The 25216-nt window shown below is 41.8% G+C and overlaps 1 protein-coding gene across 1 annotated transcript in view; it reads right to left on the reverse strand.

The window, feature by feature from the left end:
- Window positions 1–11076, reverse strand: part of FEZ1 (fasciculation and elongation protein zeta 1) — a 38244-nt gene extending 27168 nt beyond the window's left edge. The window contains exons 1-2 of the mRNA XM_084249274.1: window positions 11023–11076; window positions 5653–5964 (exon numbers count right to left, since the gene is read on the reverse strand). Coding sequence (XP_084105400.1) covers window positions 5653–5963 — 311 coding nt within the window. The 5' untranslated portion in view covers window position 5964; window positions 11023–11076. The remainder of the gene's footprint in view (window positions 1–5652; window positions 5965–11022) is intronic.
- Window positions 11077–25216: the final 14140 nt, after the last annotated feature.

The raw sequence follows: 25216 nt of genomic DNA on the forward strand, positions 1-25216 counted from the left end.
AAGCCTTTAAAAGGAGAATTTAATCCTTGAATACATATGGATTAAGCCCAAAACACAACAAAATAAGGGGTGAGATGCTGAAAAGATACATGTGTGTTTTCTACACAACAGAGCACAGACACTTGAATTGGATACATGCAATAGTGGGGGATCAGGGCTACTCACAGATACAAAACAGGACGGATACATGATGCCTTACTTTATAAACAAAGAGATTTCCCTGCTATATCATGCACTGAATCAGAGATGAAGCAAATAAAAGGAACTCAACAAAACACAAGTTAATGTCAATGTTGGGTTATCCACATATTCCTTTAAGAACTCAAGTATAGGGCCTCCCCTGGTGGCGCAGCGGTTGAGCGCTGGGCTGCGAGACAGCCCGCAGCCTCTGCAGCGTGCGAGGGTCCCACAAAAAAAAAAAAAAAAAAAGAACTCAAGTGTACCCTAGACATCTATTCAGTAGGATTTCAGCCTACTTTTAAACCATGGGTGATAATCCAATCTGCATCAGGCACTTTCAGAGCTTCATTAATCCAGGCTAATGTTCAATCTAAATCTTAATAGCTTTCTAAAGCCAAGAGGTAAATATGATTTGCTATCTCCAAGACGAGAAACTCCACGCATGCACCACTAGGAAAATCAACCGGCAACTACTCCTTTTCTCGCTGCATTGCATCCTCTGCTGTGAGAGTGAATACGCATGCAGCCACTGACCTTCAGATTTGTCCCTGCACAAGGTGCCTGGAAAAGTGAAATTCAGCAAAAACCAAAACAAGCAGCATCCTTCTGTCCCTCTCGTAGGCAGGATGGAAGTTGGAAGCTTTCATGGACTGCACATTCTCCAGTGACCTTGAAACAGCTTCCACCCCGAAAAGGACACCCTGGGACTCTCTCAGATCATTGAGGGAGTGACTTCCTTTCTCATCCAAGCCTTCAAAGTCTAAATTTCATCTTCTCATTCTACATTTTTAGTGACAGTTCTCTAAACCTCTATCCCCTGGGGATTTCAAGCCATCCTCATTCTCTTTCAAGTTTTGTCCAGATTTTCTTCTTCCTCTCTGATGTACTTTTTTATCCCTTCAGTTTCATAAATAACTTAAGATAGAGCAGCCGTCATCTCTTATAATCACTTGCATGGCCTTCTTGTACTTACTCAGTGCTTATTTAACAGTAATAACAGCAGCCATGACTTAATGAGCACTTACTATAAGCCAGGTACTATTCTAAACTCTTGCTGTGGCTTAATTCATTCATTCCTCATGATACCTCTATAAGGCAAACAGTTGTGAGAAAAAGCTGATCATAAAGAAGTTAATTAACCTGTCCAAGTCCACATAGTCAGTAATGACGGGGGCGGGGGGTGGGAGGGCTGCTGAATCCCAGCTGCACAGCTCCAGAGCTCACATTCTTTATCACTTTACTATTCCAATTCTGTCTGAATTTTACGACTGACTTTGGCATTGCCCAGACATAAGAATCACATACCATTCCAAATTACAACTTAGACCAGCAGTTCAGAAGCTTGCTCTGGGTAAAAAAATCTCTAACTACATTATTTTGGACATGGTGCTCCATCAATCTATAAAACCTGGGATGGCAGAGGCAGAAAGGATACACAACTGCTTTCTGTCAAGATCCCCAGCAGAACACTGGCAGACTGGCAGGCAGGCCGTCATAGGAAAAGGAGCCGGGGTGAGGGGAAAAACACAAAGCTTTCAGTAAGGGAGAGAATGGGAAGGGATTTTCTCCCCAGAGAGCCTATCCTGCCATAAGCAGCATCCTTGGGAATGAATATATTCATTTAATAGGTACCCTGAGGTGGACTGTAAAATTCCACTTCCCGGAGAAGCAGTCTGCTACTTAATCTTAGGGAAAGGCGACTTTGAAAGGTACCCACTCTATCTTTTATCAAAAACCAAGATTAAGCAGGTTGCTTCAATTCCCAGCATTATGCTGCCATGGCACCCGGATTCAATTTGCTCTTCAGTGCCTATAATAACAGAAAAGGTCTTTCTTCCATGTGCATATTTTACAGCTTGGGCTTAGATGCTGTTGAATTGACTAAACTATGTTTCGCCATAGAGGGCCAGGGATTTGGAAAAGGATGCCAGAGGAGCATGAGCAAACCCAATAAAATGGGTTGTAACAAGGCATGCATACAAAGACGTGGGCCTGGAACTGGCAATACAGCTATCAAAGCTAGATTAATCCTGCTACACATGTACATACACACACACACACACTCACACACAATTATTTCTGACAATATGGTAGACAGCTTAAAGGGCTTATTAGAATTCCATCTTGGTAACATGTCCCTTAATCCCCTCTAGGCTGGCTACTGCCCTTGTCCTGGACTTTATCTGTGACCAGTCATGCCCAAAGCCACATTTAGATGTGTGTTAACATGAGAACCCTTTTGCAATTAATATGCAGGAACTATGACCTATTAGCACAACAATGACTTTCAACTTTGTAGAGCCTTTCAAATGCTTAAAAGACAAACGCTTAAATAGAATCAATACTATCTCTGCCTTCTAGTAGGGAAACTGACTCCCTAAGAAAGAACTTTACTTTCCTTATTTCAGTTTTCTAAATTCCTGCTATGAGTGAGACCATCCAGTATTTTTATTTTTCTTTCTGGTTTATTTCACTGAGCATGGTCTCTTCTAGCTCCATCCATGTTGCTGCAAATTGCATAAGTTTATCTTTTTTGATTGCTGAGTAATATTTCATTGTGTATATGTACCACATCTTTTTTTTTTTTTAAAGATTTATTTATTTATTTATTTATTTATTTATTATTCATTTATTTATACAAGCACTGGGTACAATCAGAAGCGCGGGAGGGTGAGAGAATTCACCAGAGCCAGAGCAGGGAGCAGAGCAGGCAGAAGGACCGAAGTACACTGCTGAGGGGAGCAGCGGGCGGCAGGAGAGGTCTGCGCGCCGCCATGTGGGACCCTCCTCCGGTGGCCGGGGAGCAGCTGGGGATTGAACCAGCGCTGCAGAGGCTGCGGGCAGCTTTGCAACCCAGCGCTCAACTGCTGAGCCACCAGGAGGCCCTGTACCACATCTTCTTGATCCAGTCATCTATTTTTGGCCATTTGGGTTGTTTCCATAGCTTAGCTATTGTAAATAGTGCTGCTATAAATCACATTATCTGCAGCTTTCTCTATCTGATGATTTGGTATTTACTTGTCTTCAACTTAAAGTATGGTTGAGAATTTATATATTGTGTGCCCTTTATTTTTAACTTTATCCCAAAACTCTGTCTTAAAAACAGGAAGCTATCATTGTTCGCACATCCCTATGTCTCCAGGATACTTGTGAGAGAAACATTAATGAAGTAGGAGGTGAGCTGATGACTGTCCACTCCCATTAGGGGCCAATTGTAATGACCCCTGAAAGACTCTGACGTCCAGGTCCAATTTTTTATGACTAAGGAAAGGGTGGTCACACATATATATGCACATACACATATACATATAAAATATTCCTGGAATATTTTCTAAACTTAAAAACAGAAAATAAAATAACAAAAATATTTTTTAAAAGAAAAAATATTGCTTAAATTAAAAAAAGTAAAAACAGGGAATATAAATTCAAATCTGACTCTCTTTTAGTACCTAGAACTTTCCATGCTCTGACAAATCAAGTTGTTTACTTCAGTAATAACAGCCCCAAAAAAAAAAAAAAACTTCAAAAGAATCACTGCATTTGCACTATAATTTATGCCATCTTTAAAAAAACTTATTGACCAAGAATGTCTTTGCTTACATTTTAAACTTCTATTATTTAGTTCTAACCTACCCAATGAATTGTGGGTGAAATATCTCTCTAATTACTAAATCTAAGCAAGTTCATTACAACATGAGAGCTAAACACAGGAGAATCACCTCCAGGTGAGATATTAAATTATCTTTTTCCTTTACCTCACCATAATTTCACGGTTGAAATATGTGGACAGATATCCATAAAACAAAGGATTTTAATCAAAATTTAATTAAAATACATTAAAGCAAAGTGTTTAATCAAATTTAAATTTATTTTAAATTATGAAGCTTCAGGTACACTAAAAGCTTAGAAAATGTGTCTTCATGTCTCTCTTCCAGATTCCTCCCTCTACACTGCCCCCAAGTCATACTTTATCTCTAAGGAATTCTTCAACCTTTGGTCTTTTGGCTGAGACAGTCAATGAGGCAGGCAATTCAGAAAAATCAGATGAGGACCCATAATCCCATGTGATGATAATTAACATTGAGTGGCCTCTGCTAATGGTCTAAAAGAGAATAAAAACCTGTTCATTGGGCCTTCACCCTTAATGAGCCAAGATGGGGTAGATACGGGGAAAATGATTTGTTGGAAGCAAAAGGAATTGGATGCATCTTAAAATGCCATTTTCAGAGGGCTGTCTGGGTGAGGTAAGAAATTAGGTTCTTGCAAGTCCTTAGTCCCGCTTCATCAAGATTGAGCTCTGGAGGTTTCAAAGATGAAGACCCACGCAGTCAACTTGAGTTAAGTGACTAGCCCAAGGTCATACAGCGAGTTAGTGAGAGTATGAAAATTAGAATTCATAGCCTTTGTATTTCTAGTTCATTGCCTGATGCAATGAACTAGAGTGAAAAATACTCTATAATAAAGCCCCAGAGCCATTCTTTTTTGACTTTAAGAGTTGGACAATTACTAACAGGCTCAGAATCTTAAAAAGAATTAGTTTGAAACTTAAAAAGGAATTGAAACACATAACCCGCAGTTACAGGACTGTTTGTGTCAGATGATCTCCATGATCATGCCCTCAGGTTAGCATTAATTAAAAGGAAAAGAAGGAAATGGTGTGAGCCTAGAAATACATTATTTGCACCTACAAGGCTAGCTACTATTGCTCATCCAATCATTCAATCTTCAACATTTCATTCAAAAATATTATTTGATCATTTACTGCACACCACACACTTATATGGGGAATAGAATAGACAGCTATTAGCCCCTCCATTCACAGAGATAGGCTCATTAGTCATCAAATAAGCAAATATCCCCAAAATACAGTCAGGTTCAATGCTCTAGGCCAGGCCTCTTACCCACTGATTTATGGGCAACTCCTCCCACTCAAGTTCCTAAAGAGAAACCAAAAGTGCAGTTGCTCCAAAATTCTATTGCTTGACATTTCTTGTGTGATTCCTAAAGAATAATCGATGCATATATTATCTCCACAGGGAATTCATTCTTATTTTTACTAAATTCCCCAAATACCCTTCATTAATTTACCCCCCTTTCTCTTTCCTCAAATAGCAATTTTCTCAAATCCCCTTTCTTAACTACTGTTAAGACCCTAGAAGGTGATTGTGAGTGACACAGGGAATCTGCATACCCAGAAGTCACTTCGCCTCATTATCTCTTTTGTTTCCTGGGCTCTCATTTGTATGCTTTCTCACGTGGACAGATATTAACATTTGTATGTAAGGTTGGGGGGGGGGTTGTAAATTTAGAGATTTTTTCATAACCCTCGAAGCAAACTGTTCCAATGACATAATCACCCATCACAGATAATCTTTTCTTTTCCTGGTCCTTATTTCTAATACTTGGGTAGATTACCACTGATATAAAAACAAAAGGTTGAAGACAGAACCCCCAAATATTAAGACTTCTTACTCCTCATCCTGCAGAGTCTCTTCCTCCTCTTGGATCTGAAACTGGTTCTTCACTGGAGCCAGATTCTCGGTCTTGGCATTGTAGTTCCGAAAGCAGACATTGAGCTTCTCATCGAATTCATTCACCAGGTCCTCCATGGACTTGAAGCTGATTATTTCAGATGAAAAATTCTCAAGCTCAGACAGGGAGGGGTCCTCTAAATGGTGTGGAGATGAGCCATAGAAACACCGTGGCTTCTCCTCCGGCTCCTCTGAGCAGGAAGGCCGAAGGTCCTCAAACTCTTCGTCCAAACTCACCAGTGGCGCCTCCATTCTGGCACAGCAATAGAACAACAGCAACTTTCAGTTGTTTATCTAGAAGGAATAAACAAGGTGCTATGAATTTGGACTGAGTTTTAGTGCCAGCTCTGCTGGGGAATCACGATCACATATTCCATCATTCTGTCTCCACTGAACAGATTCTACTCTGCTGACATCCATTGCTTCTGCATTTCCTCAATACCATGCACTTTGGGAGTTCAAATATCATGGTCACTGCAAATAACACTAATCCAAAACAAGTAAATTTTGGAGACACACCTGCATTCAATTTTCTGCTCCAAAAAAAACAAAGTGCAGTGGTTAAGTAGGTAGCCCCTGGAACAGACTGGTGTTCATCCTGTTCAGTACCTTACCAGCTGTGACTTCAGCAAGTACTAAATCTGTTTATTTTTATTCTTCTCAAGACAGAAATAACAGGACCCATCTCAAATTGTTGCCATAGAGTTAAAAGAGTTAGCACAGGCAAAGCGCTTAGAAAGGTGTCTGGCAATAGTAAATGTCAATATGGTTCAATATATAATTTCTGTTATTTTTATTATCATTATTATTATTATCATAGGCTCACATCATTAATCATGCATCCTGAAAATTGGAAATTTCTCGTAACTTATTTGGTGACAAAAAAAAAAAAAACCTAACCTGAACTAAACCCATTTGGCAACTAAATCTGAGCTACATGAATATAAAGCTACTTATGTTTTAATGTATCCCATTTAGTGGGTTTTGCTACTGAAATATTTTTTTTTTAATTATAGAAATTGCTACCTCAGTCTCCAAAGGATCATATGCAGAATACCCACTCTATTACTGCCTTCCAAAATTTAAGATAATCTAAATTCCAAAACACGTCTGACCCCATGGGTTTTGGGTAGGGATTTCTAGACCTGCAATTACTACTCTCATCAATAAATAATAGACTCAAAGGACACTGCTAGAGACTTTCAAACAAGCACCTGAGATTTTCTCAGACACAGAGTTTATGCCAGAGGGATGGACCCAACAGTGGATTATCCCATAAGAGACAGACCCAGCTACCAGTGTGCCCCAAACTCAAACTCCATACCATCTTGGGCACCTCAACCTGGAATGATGCATTCAGGCCAGTCTTCTTTCTCAAAAGCTCCAGGACTTCGTCTTCTTACAGGACCCTCTTCCTGCACTGCCTTCAACTGTGATTTATCCATCTTTGTGTGCATCCAGGTCCAGGTCCCCTTCCCCAATTTACATTCCTTGAGGGCACAGACATCCTCTGCATAGCCTCCTCTGAGTACACATTGCCCTGGGGCTAGGCAATCAATCAATGATCCCTCATTGCAAAATGACCTTGGTCCCCCACTCACAGTTTCTCATTTTTTATTTCAGACAGCACAGCATTTTTGCCTATCTACCCTTCTCTACATATTCAGCTTCCTTCCCTATAATAGCAAGCATTTCTCTCCTGTCTGTGTAATGATTGGACTAGTTAGACCGTTAAACTGGAGCCACAACCCAAGGAGAACCAGACAGCAAAAACCATGGATTCTGCCCTAGGAGTGCTATTCTCCATCTCCACCTACAAAACCCAAGCTCTAAATAAGTGAGGCAAATGGCATTGCAGGTGAGGATCCACTCAGATCCAACTGGGATTAAGTCAGCTATTATCTCATGAAAACATATTCTGATCATTTACAGTTCGCCAAGGTAACATGATAGGCCCTTGGAAAAATAATGAACAAAGTAAAAAGATATAAATGCAGCATATCTTGGAAAGAATACAGGCTCCAGAGTCAACAGACCTGCCAGTGGTTGGCTGAGTGACAAGCTTCATGGGTCCTGATTCCTGTTAAAATGAAGGTGTTGGTATTGATCTTTGAAAGTGAATTTTAATAAACTACTAACTTAGTAATTATAATGTTTTAATAATGTTTAATAATAATGTTTGGTTATATCCACTATATCCAAAATATTTCTAATTTAATCCCTATTTTAAAATATTAACAACACATTACATTCCCTTTCCATGTTAAGTCTTCAAAATCCAGTGTGTATTTCGCATTCCTGCTATATCTCTAGTTGGACTAGCCACATTTCAAGTGCCCAGTAGTCACATGTGGCTAATGGCTACCATATTGGACAACTACACAGCACTACACAACTAATTCCAAGTCAGGGGTTCTTCCCCTGGGCCCATAGACTGCCAAAAGTTCTTTGAATATAACTATATTTTAGTATATGCATTTAAGACATTTGGGGAAAGATCCCTTTTCTTCACATTGCCAAGAGGGCCCCTAGTACAAAAAAAAAAAAAAAAAGGTTAGGAATCACTAAGCACCAAAAATGTTATTTTAGAAAAGACTGCAGCATGCAATAGAGAATGGGAGATTTTATAGATGAAGGATTCATATCTACTCCAGGTTCTCTGACTGGTCCTAGCACTTCTTAGCTATGAGACTTTGGGCAAATTATCAGTCTCTTTGTGCCTGCTTTCATCCATTAAATGGAGTTTAAAATAGTATTTACATTGATAGTTATTTTATAGAGTAAATGAGATAGCCTTTGAAGGACTAAGCACAATGCAGAATACACAAAGTGTCTAATAAATGCCAGTGATTTTAGGAAAATGAGGATGTTGGTTACATGAAAATGTGGGGTGAGAGTGCTTCAGGTAAAAGAAAAACTGTCAACCGTGACATTCTATGTGAGATGTTTCAAGTGTTTATCAAATAAGAGAACTATTGCTGAATGAATTTTGTCATCTTTTTTACTGAGGTGCCTCTGCTATTTTCTGTTTACCTGGCCAAAGCCTATTGGATCTCTGGTTCCATTTTGGCCAGACACAAAAGATAACCAGCTGGTGTTCCAGATTTTCAAACTTCCTTTAAATTTGTATTCTTCTCTAGGGGAGATAGGAAGGACCCCAATTGGGGGTGTTGATTTGAAATAGCATAATCTACACTATTATCCAACAAGAGAACAATCCTCCAAAAGCTAGGACTGGGACTGAATGTTGACAAGAAGATTAGTAAGCACCTAGCCTCGGCTGTGCTAGAGAAAAATGGATTTATCTAGAAGATTTCAAAAGAAGAAATAGATATCACAGCTCTAGAGTTCAAAAACATGATCATTTGAAACAATCCACAATACAGCCTGATTTCTTTTCATCAACTCACTACCCAGGGGTAGAGAAGCACTGCATGAATGACCAGCTGGAGATGAAGTTACACCTAAAAACCTGCACTGGGAATCAGAAGTCATTCAACAATCAGAATCCAGCACTTATAGAAAGATCTCTGACTGTGTAGAGGAGATGAGAGCCAGGTGTTCTGACTGGCTCCACCATGGCTTCAAAGATAGATGTCTGGGTTGTGACTGGTGTTCCCTACACTGCTTCCTTCAGCCCAATTTCTTTCTCTCTGCTCTATTGGTGGGTAGGCTTTGCCCACCAACCAAAATGTCCAACTCTTAACAGCTAGGGTTAATATAAGCAATAGCTTGCCCTCTTTAGCTATATTTCCAAAATCAATTTTTTAAAAAAATAATACATGAAGAATGGCTGAAAGAAGGAACCACAGGAGAAGTGTCTAATTTTTCCCCTTTGTCACTGAACAGAGCACAGGACTGCAGTTTTACAATGTTGTATAACCCATTCCATTTATTTAGGCTCCCAATAGATGATATAATTTGGAAGAGAAAAGAGGAGCTTAACAGAGACCCAGTAGGAAACACACCAGCCTCTCTCAGAGCATAATGATGCATTAGCTGCAGCTTGGGGCTGCAGTACAAATTACCCATCCCCGCCTGCCAGAGCTGAGTGAGTGGAGTAGAGCAGAGATTTCACCATGCCTCCCCCTGCTGGGCTGGACGTCCGCACCTCCAGGGGCCACATTCCTTTTCCTCCTTATTCCCATTGCCAGCCCCATAGATCAATAGATTCTATGCTGCCACCTCCCATCCCCAAATCCTGTCCTCCACTGATCCACCTTCCGTTTTCCCTCTGCTCGTCAGCAACACCCAGTACACTAGATGATTGCCAGCTTCCTATTCTGACAGTATTTCTTGCACAGAAGTGAGCAGCCCGTGGTTCTGCTTCTCCCTCGCCCCCCTCCTCCTGCAGCTCCATTCACCCTCATCTCACATCCCCCTCTACTCTCCTCTCCCCACCCCCAAGCTGGGGTAAAGAAAGCTCCTCCAAGCAGCACAATGGCTGGCTCCAAGAAAGCTGGGCTCAGCCCGCGCAGGCCTCACACACACTCCATGGCTCTTTGGCCAAACAACACCGGGACCCGGAGTGGGATGGGGTGGAAGGGGTTGCCCAGCGTCAGAAGAAAAGAAGAGAGGATAGTGATCAAGCCTCCCTCTCGGGCTCCATCAAGCGTTGTGCATCCGAGCTCCAGAGGCCCTGGGCCCACAAGAGGGCAGCGCGCCCCCCACCACCACACACGTCCTTTCTCCGACCTCTCCGTGGTGAAACAATCGTTGCCCCCAGCGGCTGCAGCAGCTGCCAGCGGTTCTGACACTGCAGGAATGCCCGGTGCTGGGGGAAGGCTCGGCACCCCCACCCCAGAGTGGCACCGGCAGAGTGCGGGGGTAAGGTTCTTAGGGGTATAGATGATTCCAGGGTGTGTAAGAGTGATTGGACCAGATAACGGTCCCGAAAGGTGATACCCAGCCAGCGGCTGCTCCAGCACCTTGGGGCAGCCTTCCCTGGCCCCACAGCCCCCAGCGCTCGCACGCGCGCGCGCACACACACACACACACACACACACACACACACACGCCAGCTCGGCTGGGGGCACCGAGCCTCCGAGGATGCTTGAAGTCCTCATCATCCCAGATCTCCCAGCCCCGGCACGGCGTCCCTTGCACTCCGGGCTGTGCCGGAGGGCGCCCGCCTCTGGGTTCTTCCATCCGAATTTCGGGACAGGACGGGTTGGGCGGATGCGGGGCTGCGGCGCCCACCGACCTGCGGGCCGGAGAATCCCAGGACGCGGGGCCTCCTTCACCACCCATGTCCAACCCCCACCCACGGCAGTGGGTCGGTCCGGACTAAGGTCGCCCCCCGCGACGGCACCTGTGCGGGTCCTGATGGAGGGAGGCGTCTCGCGGGGCTCAGCTGGACACCCCCATCCACCGGCCACGGCGAGCGGCCGGAGCGCAGCGCAGCGGCGATGGCAGCGGCAGCAGCCAGCGAGGAGCGCTCCCCCCGCAGCTCCGCGGGCGCCCGGCTCCGCTCCCCTCCTCCACCCGGTCCCCTCCGCCCCCTCTGCGCGCTCCAGCCTGGGCTCCCGGGGGCGCGCTGCGCTCGGGCACCCGCACAACTGGCACGCGCAGAAACCAGACGTCATCTCTTCACATTCATAGCCTTGCACGGAACATGTGGCCTGACTTTATTAATATTTATGGATTACTATTTCTCTCCCCTTTAACATTGGCCTTTCTGCTTCCCTCATGAATATTCAGGAGCTTCAAGATGTGTGCAGGCTGTAGCTGCCAAGATGGAGGCCTCACAGAGCCTGCCCCTGGGTTCTCCATAAAAATGTAGGGGGGTGGGTAACTGACTAAGTGGACAGACGGATCCCCACGGACACACTCAAAGACCCCTGGGACTTTCTGGACTGCCCACTCTACTCTATGGGGGCTGAGGCCGGCAAGCTAGGGATGCCTGCCACCCCAACTGGACCTCAAGCCAAAAGCTATGGATGAAGACTTTTATCAACCACAGATGTAGGATGCAAGCTGGATCCTGTCAGATAAAGGTGAACAAGAAGGTTTGGGCCCAGGGGGCTTGAGACAATAGAGGCTAATTGGGAAGCCAGAATAAGGGAGAAACCCAGGGCCTTATAAAAACTAACTCCTCTTTCAAGATAAATATCTTGTTTACTATGCATAATGCTGAACTTAGATGTTGTTAATGCAAAGTTTTGAAATTCATGAATGTTGACTACTAAAAGTGCAAAAACTACAAATATCAATAGAAGCACTGGAAGAGCATGTCTGTTTGGGAAATCCCAAGTACTTTTAGAGATGAAGTCAGAGGAACCTGTGGGCGTCAGATGTGAAGTACCTCTGGGCTAAGCTCTGAACTTCAGCTGAAAGCAGCAGGGATCTTTCCTTTGCTCATGTATGCTTCATTCCACAAACATTTCAATCATGAGAAGAAAGTGAAGCAAGGAAATAAGGTGCTCATGAGTGAGGAAGATGAAGAGTTGGTCACTTTATCCTTCTGCTAGCATTAGAGGATTCTTCCCTGGTGAGTGGAAGAAAGGTAGGTGGTTAAGAGATCACTGAATTTACTTTATATCCAATTCTGTGACCTGGGGGACTTCATGTCCACATATCTCTCTCCTCCTCTGTAAAATGAGAGTAATATAGCACCCACTCCTAAGGCGTGTTGTAGCATTAAAGGAGCTAATACGTGTAAAGTACATCCAGACACATAAGAGGCACTTATAAGTCTTGGCTGTTACCCACTATAGGAGAAGTTTGGAGACATGATACTAGCTGGAAGCCATCTCCTGTCCCTCATGTCAAAGCATGTGACTCACAATAATAACTTCCATAGAATATCTGAGTTTAAACCATATTGTTCCACTTTTTAGCTGGTGACTTGTGCAAATTACCTTTCTGAGCCCCAATTTCCTCATCTTTAAAATGGGAGTTCTAATATCTATGGTAAGGATGTAATCGTTATGCAGATTAAATAATATAAAGCATCCAAAAATTCCTACCACAGTGACTGACATATAATAAGCATTTAATAAATGAATTCTGTTGTTTTTAATATTTTTGTGAGGATTTGAAGGAACTAGAATCTAAGAACTGATGTTCTAAGTGTAACAGGGTGGTCCCCAGGAAAGGGGAAAGTTCCAGGTTCCCTGCCCCACCCAAGGGAGGGTGGAGCTGAGCAGGGAGAGAAGAAGCTGCAGAGGAGACTGAGGAAGGAAGGAGCAGGATGGAGCCAGGAGACCTGGAGGAGGCGCATGGAGCCTAGAGACACGTGAAGAAACTGCGCTTGTCTTTTGGTTGTGGACTGGGTGACACAGATGTGGGTGAGACCCATGGGGAGGTGACAGTGGCAGCTTTTATCTTGATGTTGATTTTGCTCTTTTCCTTCCGGGCTTGTCTGGTTGTTTCTGACCCTTTTCTGAGGGTCCCCACTGGAAGATGCTTTAGACTTGTGGCAGGCTTTGGGGCCTTGCTCTGGACCGATCCCATTTGGATGGAGTTTTACCCACGAGGGGATGGGTAACTTTGGGTGCTTGATTTAGAAACTAGATTCTTTGCCTTTCCTGTATTGTTTCCTAGTTTTATTAAAGTTCCTTCCCATTAAAGTCTCATATATTTTGTGTTGATGCGGCGGATGGCAGAACCCTACATAGAATAGGCAGGTTTGCAGGGTTTGGGCTGCCCCTCTCCCTGTCCTATAACATAAGCACCTGGAATGAGAATGTCCTGAACAAAGTTATTCTTCCATCATTGCTTTTTTTTTTTAAAGATTTGTTTAAGCATACAAGAGCTGGGGTACAGGCCAGAAGTGTGGGGGGTGAGAGGATTCACCAGAGACAGAGTGGGGAACAGAACAGGCAGATCCACCAAAGTACACTGCTGAGGGGAGCAGCAGGCAAGTCAGGAGAGGCCTGCTGTGCCATGTGGGTTGCTCCCTGGCCTGGCCCACAGGGGATGGAGCCTGCTTCTCAGTGCTGCTCTCAACCTGCTGCGCCCCCAGGGGAGGCCCCCCATCATTGCTTTTTTAAAGCAAACATTTCCTTGGGCCTCCCTGCGCTAATCTTTTCTTATGTAAATCATTCTCATAGGTGAGATGATATCTCATTGTGGTTTTAAGTTGCATTTCCCTAATAATAAGTGATAATGAATATTTTTTTCACATGGTTATTGGCCATCTGTATATCCTCTTCAGAGAACTCAATTCAGATACTCTTATCATTTTTTCATTGTTAGTTTGTTGTTGCTGTTGAATTACATGCCTTCTTTATAGACCTTGGATATTAACCTATCAGGTTACCTAGAAAACATACATTTGTTGATGTACAATTTCTCCCATTTAGTGGGCTGTCTTTTCATTCTATTGATATTTTCTTTCTTTGTACATTTGATTTAGTTCCATTTGTTTATTTTTGCTTTCATTTCCCTTGCTGTTGGGGTTGAATCACAAAAGACGACTCTTACACTGATACCTGGAACGTATCACCTATGTTTTTTTTCTATATATTTTATGGTTTGGGGTCTCACATCCAAATTTTTAGTCCAGTTCATGTGAATTGGACTTAGGAAGTGATAGAATTTCATTCTTTCATCTGTGGCTGTCCAGTTTTCTGAACATCATTTGTTAAAGAGATTTTCCTTTCTTCACTGTATGGTCATGGCCCCTTTGTCATAGAATAAGTACAGAGAGATGTATGGATTATTTCTGAGCTCTCAGTTCTGTTTCATTGATCCATGTGTCTATTTTTAGTCCAGTATCATACTATTTTGATTCCTGTCACTTTGAAATATAGTTTGAGTCTGTTAGCATGATGCCCCCATTGTTTCTTCTTCCTCAAGTTTGCTATACCTCTCCAGAGTCTTTCATAGTTCCATATAAATTTAAGTGGTTTTGTCCTATTTCCTTGAAAAATATGATTGAACTTTTTATAGGGATTGAAATGGAATGAAATGAAGGAGGACTGTTAAACTTCTGAAATTCCACAGGCAGGAAACAGGCGGATAGAGTTACTCCCTGTAAGCACAGTTCATCCTTCCAGAAAAAGGAAGCATGGACAAAAAAAGTGTGGAACAACTTTCTGGGCCCAGAAGATGGAGCTTTGAGCCAGAGGATTATTTTCGGGTCTGGAAACTTCATGGAACTTGTTCTGCTGGCTTTTGAGCTTGCTTTAAACCAGTGATTCCATTTTACCCTTCTATTTTCTCCCTTTGTAAATGGGAATGTCTACCATACCTCTGCCCTACCATTTTGGACCAGCTGTACTGTAGATCAGTGTTATGCATTCAAGATGGAGAATTTTGCCCTAGGATATATCACAATTTTGCCCCAGTATATATCACACTTACTCAGAAGCTCACCCATACCTGATTTACATGGTGAGATTTGGGTTAAGAGTTAATGTTGGAATGGGTTAGACCTGGAGATATTAGAATGGAATAAATGTATTTTGCACAAGGAATGGACACAAATGGGGTGGGGGCAGACTATAGGGAGTTGGATAGTGTATCCCCAAAATTCATGCCCACCCACGTCTCAGTCTATTTCAGCTGCTATAACAGAGTTCCTCAGACTGGGTGGCTTATAAGCAATAGAAATGTATTTCAGTTTTTTTTAAAGATTTATTTATGTATTCAAGAACCAGGATACAAGCCAGAAGTGTAGGGGGTAAGAGGAATCACCAGAAACAGAGTGGGGAGCAGAGGGCAGACTGATTGAAATACACTGCTGAGGGGAGCAGTGGGTGAGACAGAAGATATCTGCTGCGCCATGTGGGTAGCTCCCTGGCCAGGAATCCAACTCGTGCTGCAGTGGCTGCAGATAGCTTCATAGGTTGCGTCTTAACCCTTTGCGCCACCAGAGAGGCCCAGAAATGTATTTCTTACAGTTATGGAGGCTGGAAGTCTCAGATCACATGCCAGCATGGTAGGGTGCTGGTGAATATGCTCCTCCAGGTTGCAGATTGCCCACTTCTCACCATGTCCTCATATAGTGTAATGGGTTAGAAATGACTGTTGGGTCACTTTTATAAAGGTATTAATCCTATTCGTGAGGTCTCCCAAAGACCCCAGCTCCTAACACCACCATATTGGGCATTAGGTTTGCAACATACAGAATTTGGGAGGACACAAATATTCAAAACATAGAAGCTCCAAACTTCAGAATGTCACCTAATTTGGAAAGAGGGACTTTGCAGATGTAACCAGTTAAGATGAGATCAGGCTGGATTAGTCTGGTCCCCAAATCCAATGACTTGGTGCCATTTTTAAGGCATCCTTAAGAAGCTAACACAAACACTAAAGAATAAATTAATTAAGATCATTTAACATTCAACTTATATTAATTCCTCCTATGTGTAAATCTTTGGCACAAGACCCAGCATGGGGTGGGTGCACAACTGTGCTGTTTGTGTGTTGCTATTAGGAGTTTCAGGAATTCTCTTTAGTAAGTTTTTTTTTTTCAATTTTATTTTTATGCATAATTAAAAGAGTTTTTAGGGCTTAAAAAAGTTCCCAAGCAATTGTTAGAGGCAATGGATGTCCTGAGCAAACTCCATACAGGTTTTTGTGGACTCCACCCCCACTCCAGACCAAAGCCATCAAAACACTGGGAATGACAAATCCCAACATCACCAAAGAGAGGGTTGCTGGGACCTGAGGGTGGAGTTAAGCAGCCAGGTTTGCTATAAAACCAGACATGTGAGCCTTGGATCTCTCTCTTGGCCTCACAGCTCTTGGCTTTTCACCAGCTCTCAGTGTGCCGTTGGGATTCCAGGTCAGCGAAACTGGTAGGATGCATTCATGAATTTATCTCCCTCTTTTTCTCCCTGAGATATTCATTTCCCTTTCTTTTGTAAATAAACCCTTTATCATTAGTGTGTACCTGCAGTTGAGTATTAATAAGTCCCTTTTAAGCGCATGGGTGAGGACCCACAGTCAGGCAAACCATTTCATATTGGGGTTGCCCTGTAACACGACACTCCCGGTGGACAGAGTGATGAGTGCTTTCAAGATGTAGTATTTTATTTTATTTTTATTTTATTTTTATATTCCCCATAAAATTGCAACCCCCTTATTTTGACCCCAATCCCTCCTTTCTCCGCCCCCCCCCATAGTGTGTCTCTGGTTCATAGTTATTTGTTGATTTTGATTTTTTCTTTCTTATAGTTATTCTTTTTCCTGGTCCCTTATTTAGGTTTTCTAGATTCCTGCTATGAGTGAGACCATCTGGTATTTTTCTTTTTCTTTCTGGCATATTTCGCTGAGCATGATCCCTTCCAGCTCCATACATGTTGCTGCAAATTGCATGTGTTTATCTTTTTTGAATGCTGAGTAATATTCCATTGTGTATATGTACCAAGATATAGTATTTTAAACAAAGCTCCATGGTTACTATATGACAGTGGAGAAGACAGCCAGGATTTTGCCCCAGGAGGCCTGAGAACAGGGTTTCTCAAGTTTGACATTATTGAGATTTGGGGCTGGGTCATTCTTTGTTGTGGGGGGCTGTCCTATGTGTTTTAGGATATTTGGCAGCATCCCTGACCACTAGATGCTAGTAGCATCCCCCCAGTTATAACAAACAAACAAAAAAATCTCTAGATTTCATCAAATGACCACTGGCGTGAGATCATAAAGTTATCCGAGTTGAGAACCACTGTCTTAGACATTGATCTTTAAGTGAGGGGTGAACACGGCGCTGTGATAGGGCTGTATTTCCAACAGAGGAAACTAGCAGTGTCAAAGCTTGGGTGGGTGAAAACGTACACATGTACCTTTTAAGTGAAAAAAAAAAACAAAAACAAAAAACAAAAAACAACTGAAGTGGGTCAACCAGACATCTGGTTGTTGGGGGGAGTAGGGGGTAAATGGTGAAAGACCCTCCTGGAATTACACCCATTCCTTGCTAGGGGCTTATTTTAGTTACTGAACCAGAATTTATTTTAGTCCCTAATTTAGTTGATAGAATGTAGGACATTTAAAGGTCATGAGTCTAACTGTTACAGGGCAGGGTTGCTCCGTAACATAACCACCCACCTAATTTAGAAACCAAAATGCCTCCCAGGTATTGTTATACAATTTCTACTTAGACACTTGTGGTGATAAGAAAGTTGACCTCACAGGGCTGCCCATTTCTTTCTTTTCTTTTTCTAAATGACTTTTATGGCTAGAAATGGCTTGTCAAGATTAGCAGCACAGTGATAGCACAGTATGTATTGTCCTCATCCTCTGTGATCTTCCTTAGAAGGAGCCTTCTTGTAGAAGCCAGTCTGAAAATGAACTGCTGATTCTTTATTAAAAACCTACGTCAATCACAGCCCAGCAAATAAAGATGAGCTCATACCTACTAACACTTTAAGACTACTTGAATTTTCCATCACTGGTAGCTCTCAAACACCAACATTCAATTCAATTCATCTTCATCCTTCATCTCCAGGTTTGATTAAACTCCCTGATTTATTTCCACAAAGGAAATGGAATGTTCCCCTAACTTCAAAATCCACTCATAGCCATCTAGTCTGCAGGTAATCACTCCTCACCACACACCACAAAGCACAGGGCACTAAGAACAAGACCATATGACTTTCAAAAGGAATAAGCAATATTATAAAAATTGACAATAAATCAACCCCAAGAATAATTATGAGTTCTAGAACAGTCACCTATGTTGCTTGATGAAAAAATGACAAAATACGTATACTTATTGGCAAATAAAGAATGAAAACCCTCAAGATATTGCAGAGTCCCATAAGTGGAAATGTGATGACATTTTTTTCTCTATATAAGAAGAGAATTGGATATTTCAAGAAGGGAGAATGGAATTTTAATAGGACAAGAAAAATGAAGTCCCCGGGGTAGGGAAGCTTTTCTATCTACAGTGATCAAGACAGAAAGGTTATTAATCTTCCCTGCTCTGTGGCTACCAAGTGACTTCTCAGCACAATCAGCATGAGCCCTTGGGGCGAGGGGGGACAGCCAGCTTATTGTTGTCTCCTACTCTCAATAGGAAATACAACCTCTACTGCAATGTTAGAAGGGAGGCCACTTGTGAGACCATTGGGACCCATGAGCTCACTTTTTGGCTCTTCTTGAGACCCCAGGCCCAGCAGGGACATCATTTACATAAACTCCTGGCTCCCACTGCCCTCAACCTCAGGTGACCTCTACTTTCTGCTCTCCCCAGGATTCCTTGGTATTCTGAGGTTCAGAGATAAAATGATGGTTCAAAGGTAAAAATGTCACTGCTATTTCACTGCCTCCATCTATCCATATAATAATCACTTCAACAGCAAACTCCCAGAGCCCAGTGCATCTCCCCTAGGTCACAGCCTTCCTCTTTAAGGCCAGACCTCTGAGTCCAGGCAGCATTTTTAACCCTGTGAAAATTAGAACAAAAGAACCCACATTTCCCCCAAGGTCTTGTTTTTCAGTATTTAGTCTTTTCCACAAATTAGTAGCCAGGTGGAAAATAAGCCAGGCTCTTCTAGTTATCACATCCCACAAGGTAAGAGTGTAACAACTTGAACACAGAGCCGCAAAGAGGTTTGCTGGGTTGGTGACCAGCAAGATTGCTCCCTTAAAAAACACACAGGCCAAATGATATTCTGCAGGATCCTTGACATGGCATCGTGGCGGAACCAGGTTTTGGAGAGCTATGAAAGAAAAATTCTTTGTTGAATATTGAACAGAGCCTTTGAACGTTTGAGAAAAAATTAACGAGGCAAAGCACTATCTCAGAAACACACAAAGCAGTTGTATAAAGACTGACTATAAAACCAGAAACTTTGAGAGACTTGACAGCCTCTAGTCATTAAAAAATCTACTGATTTTGTAGATTTGCATATTCAAATAAATTCAGATTCTTTTCAGAATTTGTTCATCGAGTATAATGGTTTGACATGAATGAAGTGCAAAAAGGTACAATCAAAGGAAGCTCACTCTTCCTATTAGAAAAGATTTCCCCAAATCTGATAAGTGGCAATTCTATACAGCTAAAAGAAATGAACATTAATAATTCTTCAGTCCTTCTGTAAGCCTTGTTTACAACAGAAAACTATTTGATCCCTATAAATAATCCAACTCTACTCTTGCATGATCTAGCAAGAATTCCTGGTTTTGTGTTTAATATAATTGTGTGATTGTGGCTGATCTGATTATCTAGACTACATTAGAAGAAAAAACTAAAGAGAAGGGAGGAGTAGGGAAAGGGTATGTGGCCTTAGGAGATTGGAATAAACGCCATAGGCTAGGGAGGAGGCATTTTGGCTTTTGGTGTCAACTTTGCTATTAGTTTTGTGACTAAGTTTTCTGAATTTCACTTATTTCGTCTATAATATGAAGAGTTCCTAGTAATCCTTTCTGTTCTTAAATTTAACAAATCTAATCTCTACTTTTGCTTTCAACTTTTTTTTAATTGACCCCAAACTGACTGCAGGAATCTTGGAGTGACTTTTAATATCTGTGCTTTTGTTTCTCCATTTGTTGATGCCTAAGCATTTCACAGAGACATTGTGAGAAATTAGATGGTGCAACACTTAGCCATACAAAATTCTAGGAAGAAAGCAAAGTAAATTAAATCTACCAATTAACTCAAAATTCCATTTTATTCAAGGATATCCTTGAATAAAGGTCATAAAAATGACATCTATTTGATGTTCAATTTCCCTTGAAGAGTTGCCAGATTTAACAACAACCACAAAAATTGGGACAGCCACTTCAATTTAAATTGCAGATAAACAATGGATAACTTTTTATATAAGTCTATTCTATTCTATGCCCTACTTAAAACAGGTTGAGCTTTAAATTATTCACTGTTGATCTAAAATTCTAATTTAACTGGACACTGTATCTCAGTACTTTATCTAATAACCCTCTTTGGTAGAGATAGGCTGTTCCTAAATGGTGTGTGTGTGATAATTAACTGAGTTATATGCTTTGTATAGCATACCTCAATTAAAAAGTTAAAAACAGTGTTGCTAAATGATATTTTTATTGTCCCTGAGTGATAAGTGTGGCTTTATGTATCTTTGTCCTTCTCCCCTTTACACTCTTCAAGAATATCTATTGTGCACAAGAGTGAGTAGACTACTCTATGGGGAGAGAGGAAGAGTAAGAGTAAGGAGGGGAAAAGGAGTAAAAGAAAGTATGGTCGGAAGGAAACTAGAAAAGAAGTTGATTTTAACATGTTTTGAGAAATGTGTCACTAGGCAATTTTGTCTTATGTAAATGTCACAGAGTGTAAATTATACAAACCTATATGGTATAGTCTCCTGCACACCAAGGTTATATACTAAAGACTTTTGGGACCAACATCGTACATGCAGTCTGTCAGTGACTGAAATGTGATTCAGGGATGTGTGACTGTAATCACGTCTGTCTCTTTCGTATTTACCATTTTGTTATTTGATCGAATGGTGGCCATGGGACCCCATAAACTAAAAATTTATAGCTGAATGTTCATAGCAGCTTTATTCATAATAACCATAAAGGAGCAGCAATCAAAATGTCCATTAACAGATGACTAGATAAACAAATTGTAGTATATACATACTGTGGAATATTACATGGTCATAAAAAGGAAGAGTCCTGATAGAGGTTACAACATGGGTGAACCTTGAAAACATTATGCTAAGTGAAACAAACCAGACACAAGAAGTCACAAATTGAATGATTCTACTTATATAAAGTGTTCAGAATAGATATGTATCGCATATATATTTACATATATATTTATTTACAAAATACATTAGTGGATGCCAAGTTGGCATGGAATGGCTGACTTTCTAATGGATGTATACTTTCTTTAGTTTTTTTTAATCCAAAAAGGCAGGTTTATTTTTGAAAGGAAAGGAAATAAAAGGATGCTTGCACAAACACAAGCAGGCAGAAAGAGCTGCCTCTGAAAGTGACAGGTTAGTTAAAAGAGATGCCTGCATAGAGACAGGTGGGCAGTGAAAGCTGCATTTTTGAAAAGGGTAGGTTTAAGAAAGAGATGCCTACATAGTCACAGGCAGACAACAGAGATGCCTCTCCTTTCCATTGGGGTGATGAAAATGTACTAAAATCAGATGATGGTGATTGTACAGACTGAGACGACTGAAATCCACTGAATTATACACTTTAAAAGGGTCCCTTTTATGGAATGTGATTGTATCCCAATAAAGCTATTACATTTAACAAGTTAATGCATTATATTCATATACAATTATACAATTAATATACAACAATAAAATGCATAGTGGTTAAAAAGAAAACTTGCTCAGATCTCCAGAGATATTATAGGGCCATCTAAACATTTCTAAAGAACTAGCAGAGTAACGAGAGTAGCTATTATTTGTGTACCTATCACAAAAAGAATTTTTACTACTTTTGTTATTTATTATTTTTAAAATCTTATTTTGTTATCATAATGACCCCAGAAAGTAGGTCCACACAGGTAAGTTAGGTACAGAGTCAGGGTTCTAACTGGGGCCATCCAACTCTTAAGCCCAGAATAATCCCTCACATTCGCCATCAGAGAAACCAAGAATGACAGGGATTCTAGCTACGCCTAGAAGAACTGGCAGGCACACTGCCAGCTGCCCTGCTGCTCACTCCTTCCTCTCCAGGAGTAGTTTCTCCAGACAGAATCTGGGTTTTGTTTTTACTACCTTCTCAACCTTCCTCAACCTTATTGTATAGATTTATTATTTCTTGCTCTAGATGTTGCTTGCAAGTATCTTCATCCCTAGACAGCTTTAACTAACGGGGCTGTGACTCTCAGAGTCCATTAAAATCTCTGCATGGTATTTTTTGCCTGCAATCAAAATTTAACGTCCAAATTTGCTTACGTGTTGTGAAATGTTTTACGCTGTGTCCCCCAACCCCTATTTCTTTCCTAGGGATGCTGAGCCACACTCCGGAATAGAAAAACATCAATAGGTTCTATGTCTTGGTGCCCAGTTTGGCTTATTGCCCTTCCCAAGCCCCTCCTGAACTGGATTATGGAGTAAGATTTTAACTGATCAAAGGCTTCTCTCCTTGGGGCCATCCAGAGAGCTGGGCGTCTTTGCTCCTCCTTTTCTCACCTCAGCAGGAAGGCAGGCTGTTAACGCCTCCTCCCACCCCACCCCCTCATTTCCACAGAAATACCTCCCACCCTTTCTATCCCTCCGCCCTTGCTGCCTTTTGCTGTGGCTGCCAGGTTGCCATGCCAATAAAGTTTCCATGGTTACTAAGAAGCGCTGCTGCATTCGCATTAGCAGTAACTACCTACCAAAAGAGAAAGGGAGACCATCATTGCCCCAGGGCAAAAAAACAGGTCGAAGGGTGCGAGGGTGGGGTCTCAGCCCAGGAATGCTGGAGGCTGATCTTGTTTATTACTGACGCTTCTGGCTGACTCTGGACCAAATCCTGCTGTCACCACTCAAGTTCTCTCTTCCCTAAACCTGGGGAGAGAGGCACCTGGCACTAGTTCAAGTCCATTGTTTGCTAGTGTGGGGTCCAAATAGACACCACATTGTGAAGATCATGTTAATATGTAAATATACTAATTCATCTGGGCTCTTTGTATAGCTAGGAAAATGGCAAAATGCAAAATATGCCCTGTCTTCTCAGTTGGCTATCTTGCCTGAGAATCTGTCTTTCTCTTTATGGACTTCCTCCTCCCTGCATTGACTATCTATCGTAGGCCACACTTCATCTTTTTAGAAACAAGTTTGTTTCTCTCAAATATAAAGAAATGTAGTTTAACATAAACTCAAAAGAAAATAAGAAACAAACCATTCACAGCTCCAAAATCAAAGTATTTCTTTCATCTTTTAAAATATGCAGTTTTGTTGTTACTTGTTTATCTTACATAGTTGTAGAACATCATCTTTGGAACATACTTTACTTTATTCAAATTTTGCTATGGAGAATTTTCTCTCTGCCTTTATCAGTTGTCAAATGAAAAATGACAATTCCTCAAAAAAGCACAGTTATCTTCTGTGCCTGAAAGCAGTGCATACATTTCTCCTTGAGCAAGTGCTTCTTCCCCTACCAGGGGAGACTGGGCTTCAAAGATGGGGTGTCACATACCAAGAGGAGTTTGCCTAAATATATTTAACTAAAATAGCCCTTATCTTATATTAGTTCCTTTCATTTATTTTTTACTCACTTCTCTACAATTTATTACCCCTTGAAGCTCAAACCCTCTTTCCTTTATTAAAAAAGTATATAAACCCCCAAGTCTAAATACTTATTTGGGTTTCACTTATTTTCTGGGAATTCCCATGCATATACATACAATTATTTTTATTTTTGTATTAATGTTTGTGCCTTTCTCCTATCTTTTGTCAGTTTAATTCACAGGCCCCTAGGAACAGAACTGAAGACTAGAGGAAACATTTTTCCTCCCTCACACACCCAGCACTATAACACACACATTGCAACACTATTCACAACAGACAGGTAGAAACAACCCAAGTGTCTGTCAATGTATAAATGGATAAGCCAAATGTGATCTATACATCCAGTGGAATATTACTAAGCCTTGAAAAGAAATGACAATACTTGCTATAACATAGATGAGCCATGAAGACATAATGCTACATGAAATAAACCAGTCACAAAAGGACAAATTCTGTATGGTCCCACTTATATGAAATATATAGAATAATTCACAGAAACTGAAATGGTGGTTTTCAAGGGCTGGGGGGAAGGTGGAAATGGGAAGTTACTGCTTAATGAATATAGAGCTTCAGTTTGCAAGATGGAAAAATTACAGAGATTGATCACACAGCAATGTGAAGCTATGTAACACTACTGACCTATACATTTAAAAATGGTTAAGATGTTGGGGCCTCTCTGGTGGTACAAGGGGTTAAACACTGCACTATGAAGCAATCCGCAGCCTCTGCAGCACGAGTTCGATCCCCGGCCGGCCAGGTAGCAACCCACATAGCCCAGCACCTCTCCTGACTCGCCCACTGCTCCCCTCAGCAGTGAACTTGGGTCCATCTGCCTGTTCTGTTCCCCACTCTGTCCCTGGGGAATCATCTCTCACACTCCCCCCACCCCGGCATCTCTGGCCTGTACCCCAGCTTTTGTATGCATAAATAAATAAATCTTTGAGAAAAAGAATGGTTAAGATGCTAAATTTTATATTATCTGTGTTTTAACACATTTTTAAAACCTAAAGAAGCAAGGGCCTCCCTGGTGTCTCAGTGGATTGAGCGCCAGTGCTGTGAAGCTGTACGCAGCCTCGGCAGTGCAGGTTCGATCCCGGCCTGCCGTCGAGAATCCCACATGGTGCCGTAGACCTCTCCTGTTGCACCCAGCCCGGGGCTCCCCTCTGCAGTGTATTTCTGACGTCTGTCTGTTCTGTTCCCCGCTCTGTCTCTGGTGAATCCTTTCACCCTCCCGCACCTCTGGCCTGTACCCCAGCTCTTGTATAAAAATAAATAAATCTTGGGCCTCCCCTGTGATGCAGCATTTGAGTGCCGCGCTGCAAAGCTGTCTGCAGCCTCTGAAGCACCAGTTTGATACCCAGTCGGCCAGGGAGAACCCCACATGGCGCAGCAGAC

The sequence above is a fragment of the Talpa europaea genome, assembly GCF_964194135.1.
Source record: "Talpa europaea genome assembly, chromosome: 12".
NCBI classification, from domain to species: domain Eukaryota; kingdom Metazoa; phylum Chordata; class Mammalia; order Eulipotyphla; family Talpidae; genus Talpa; species Talpa europaea.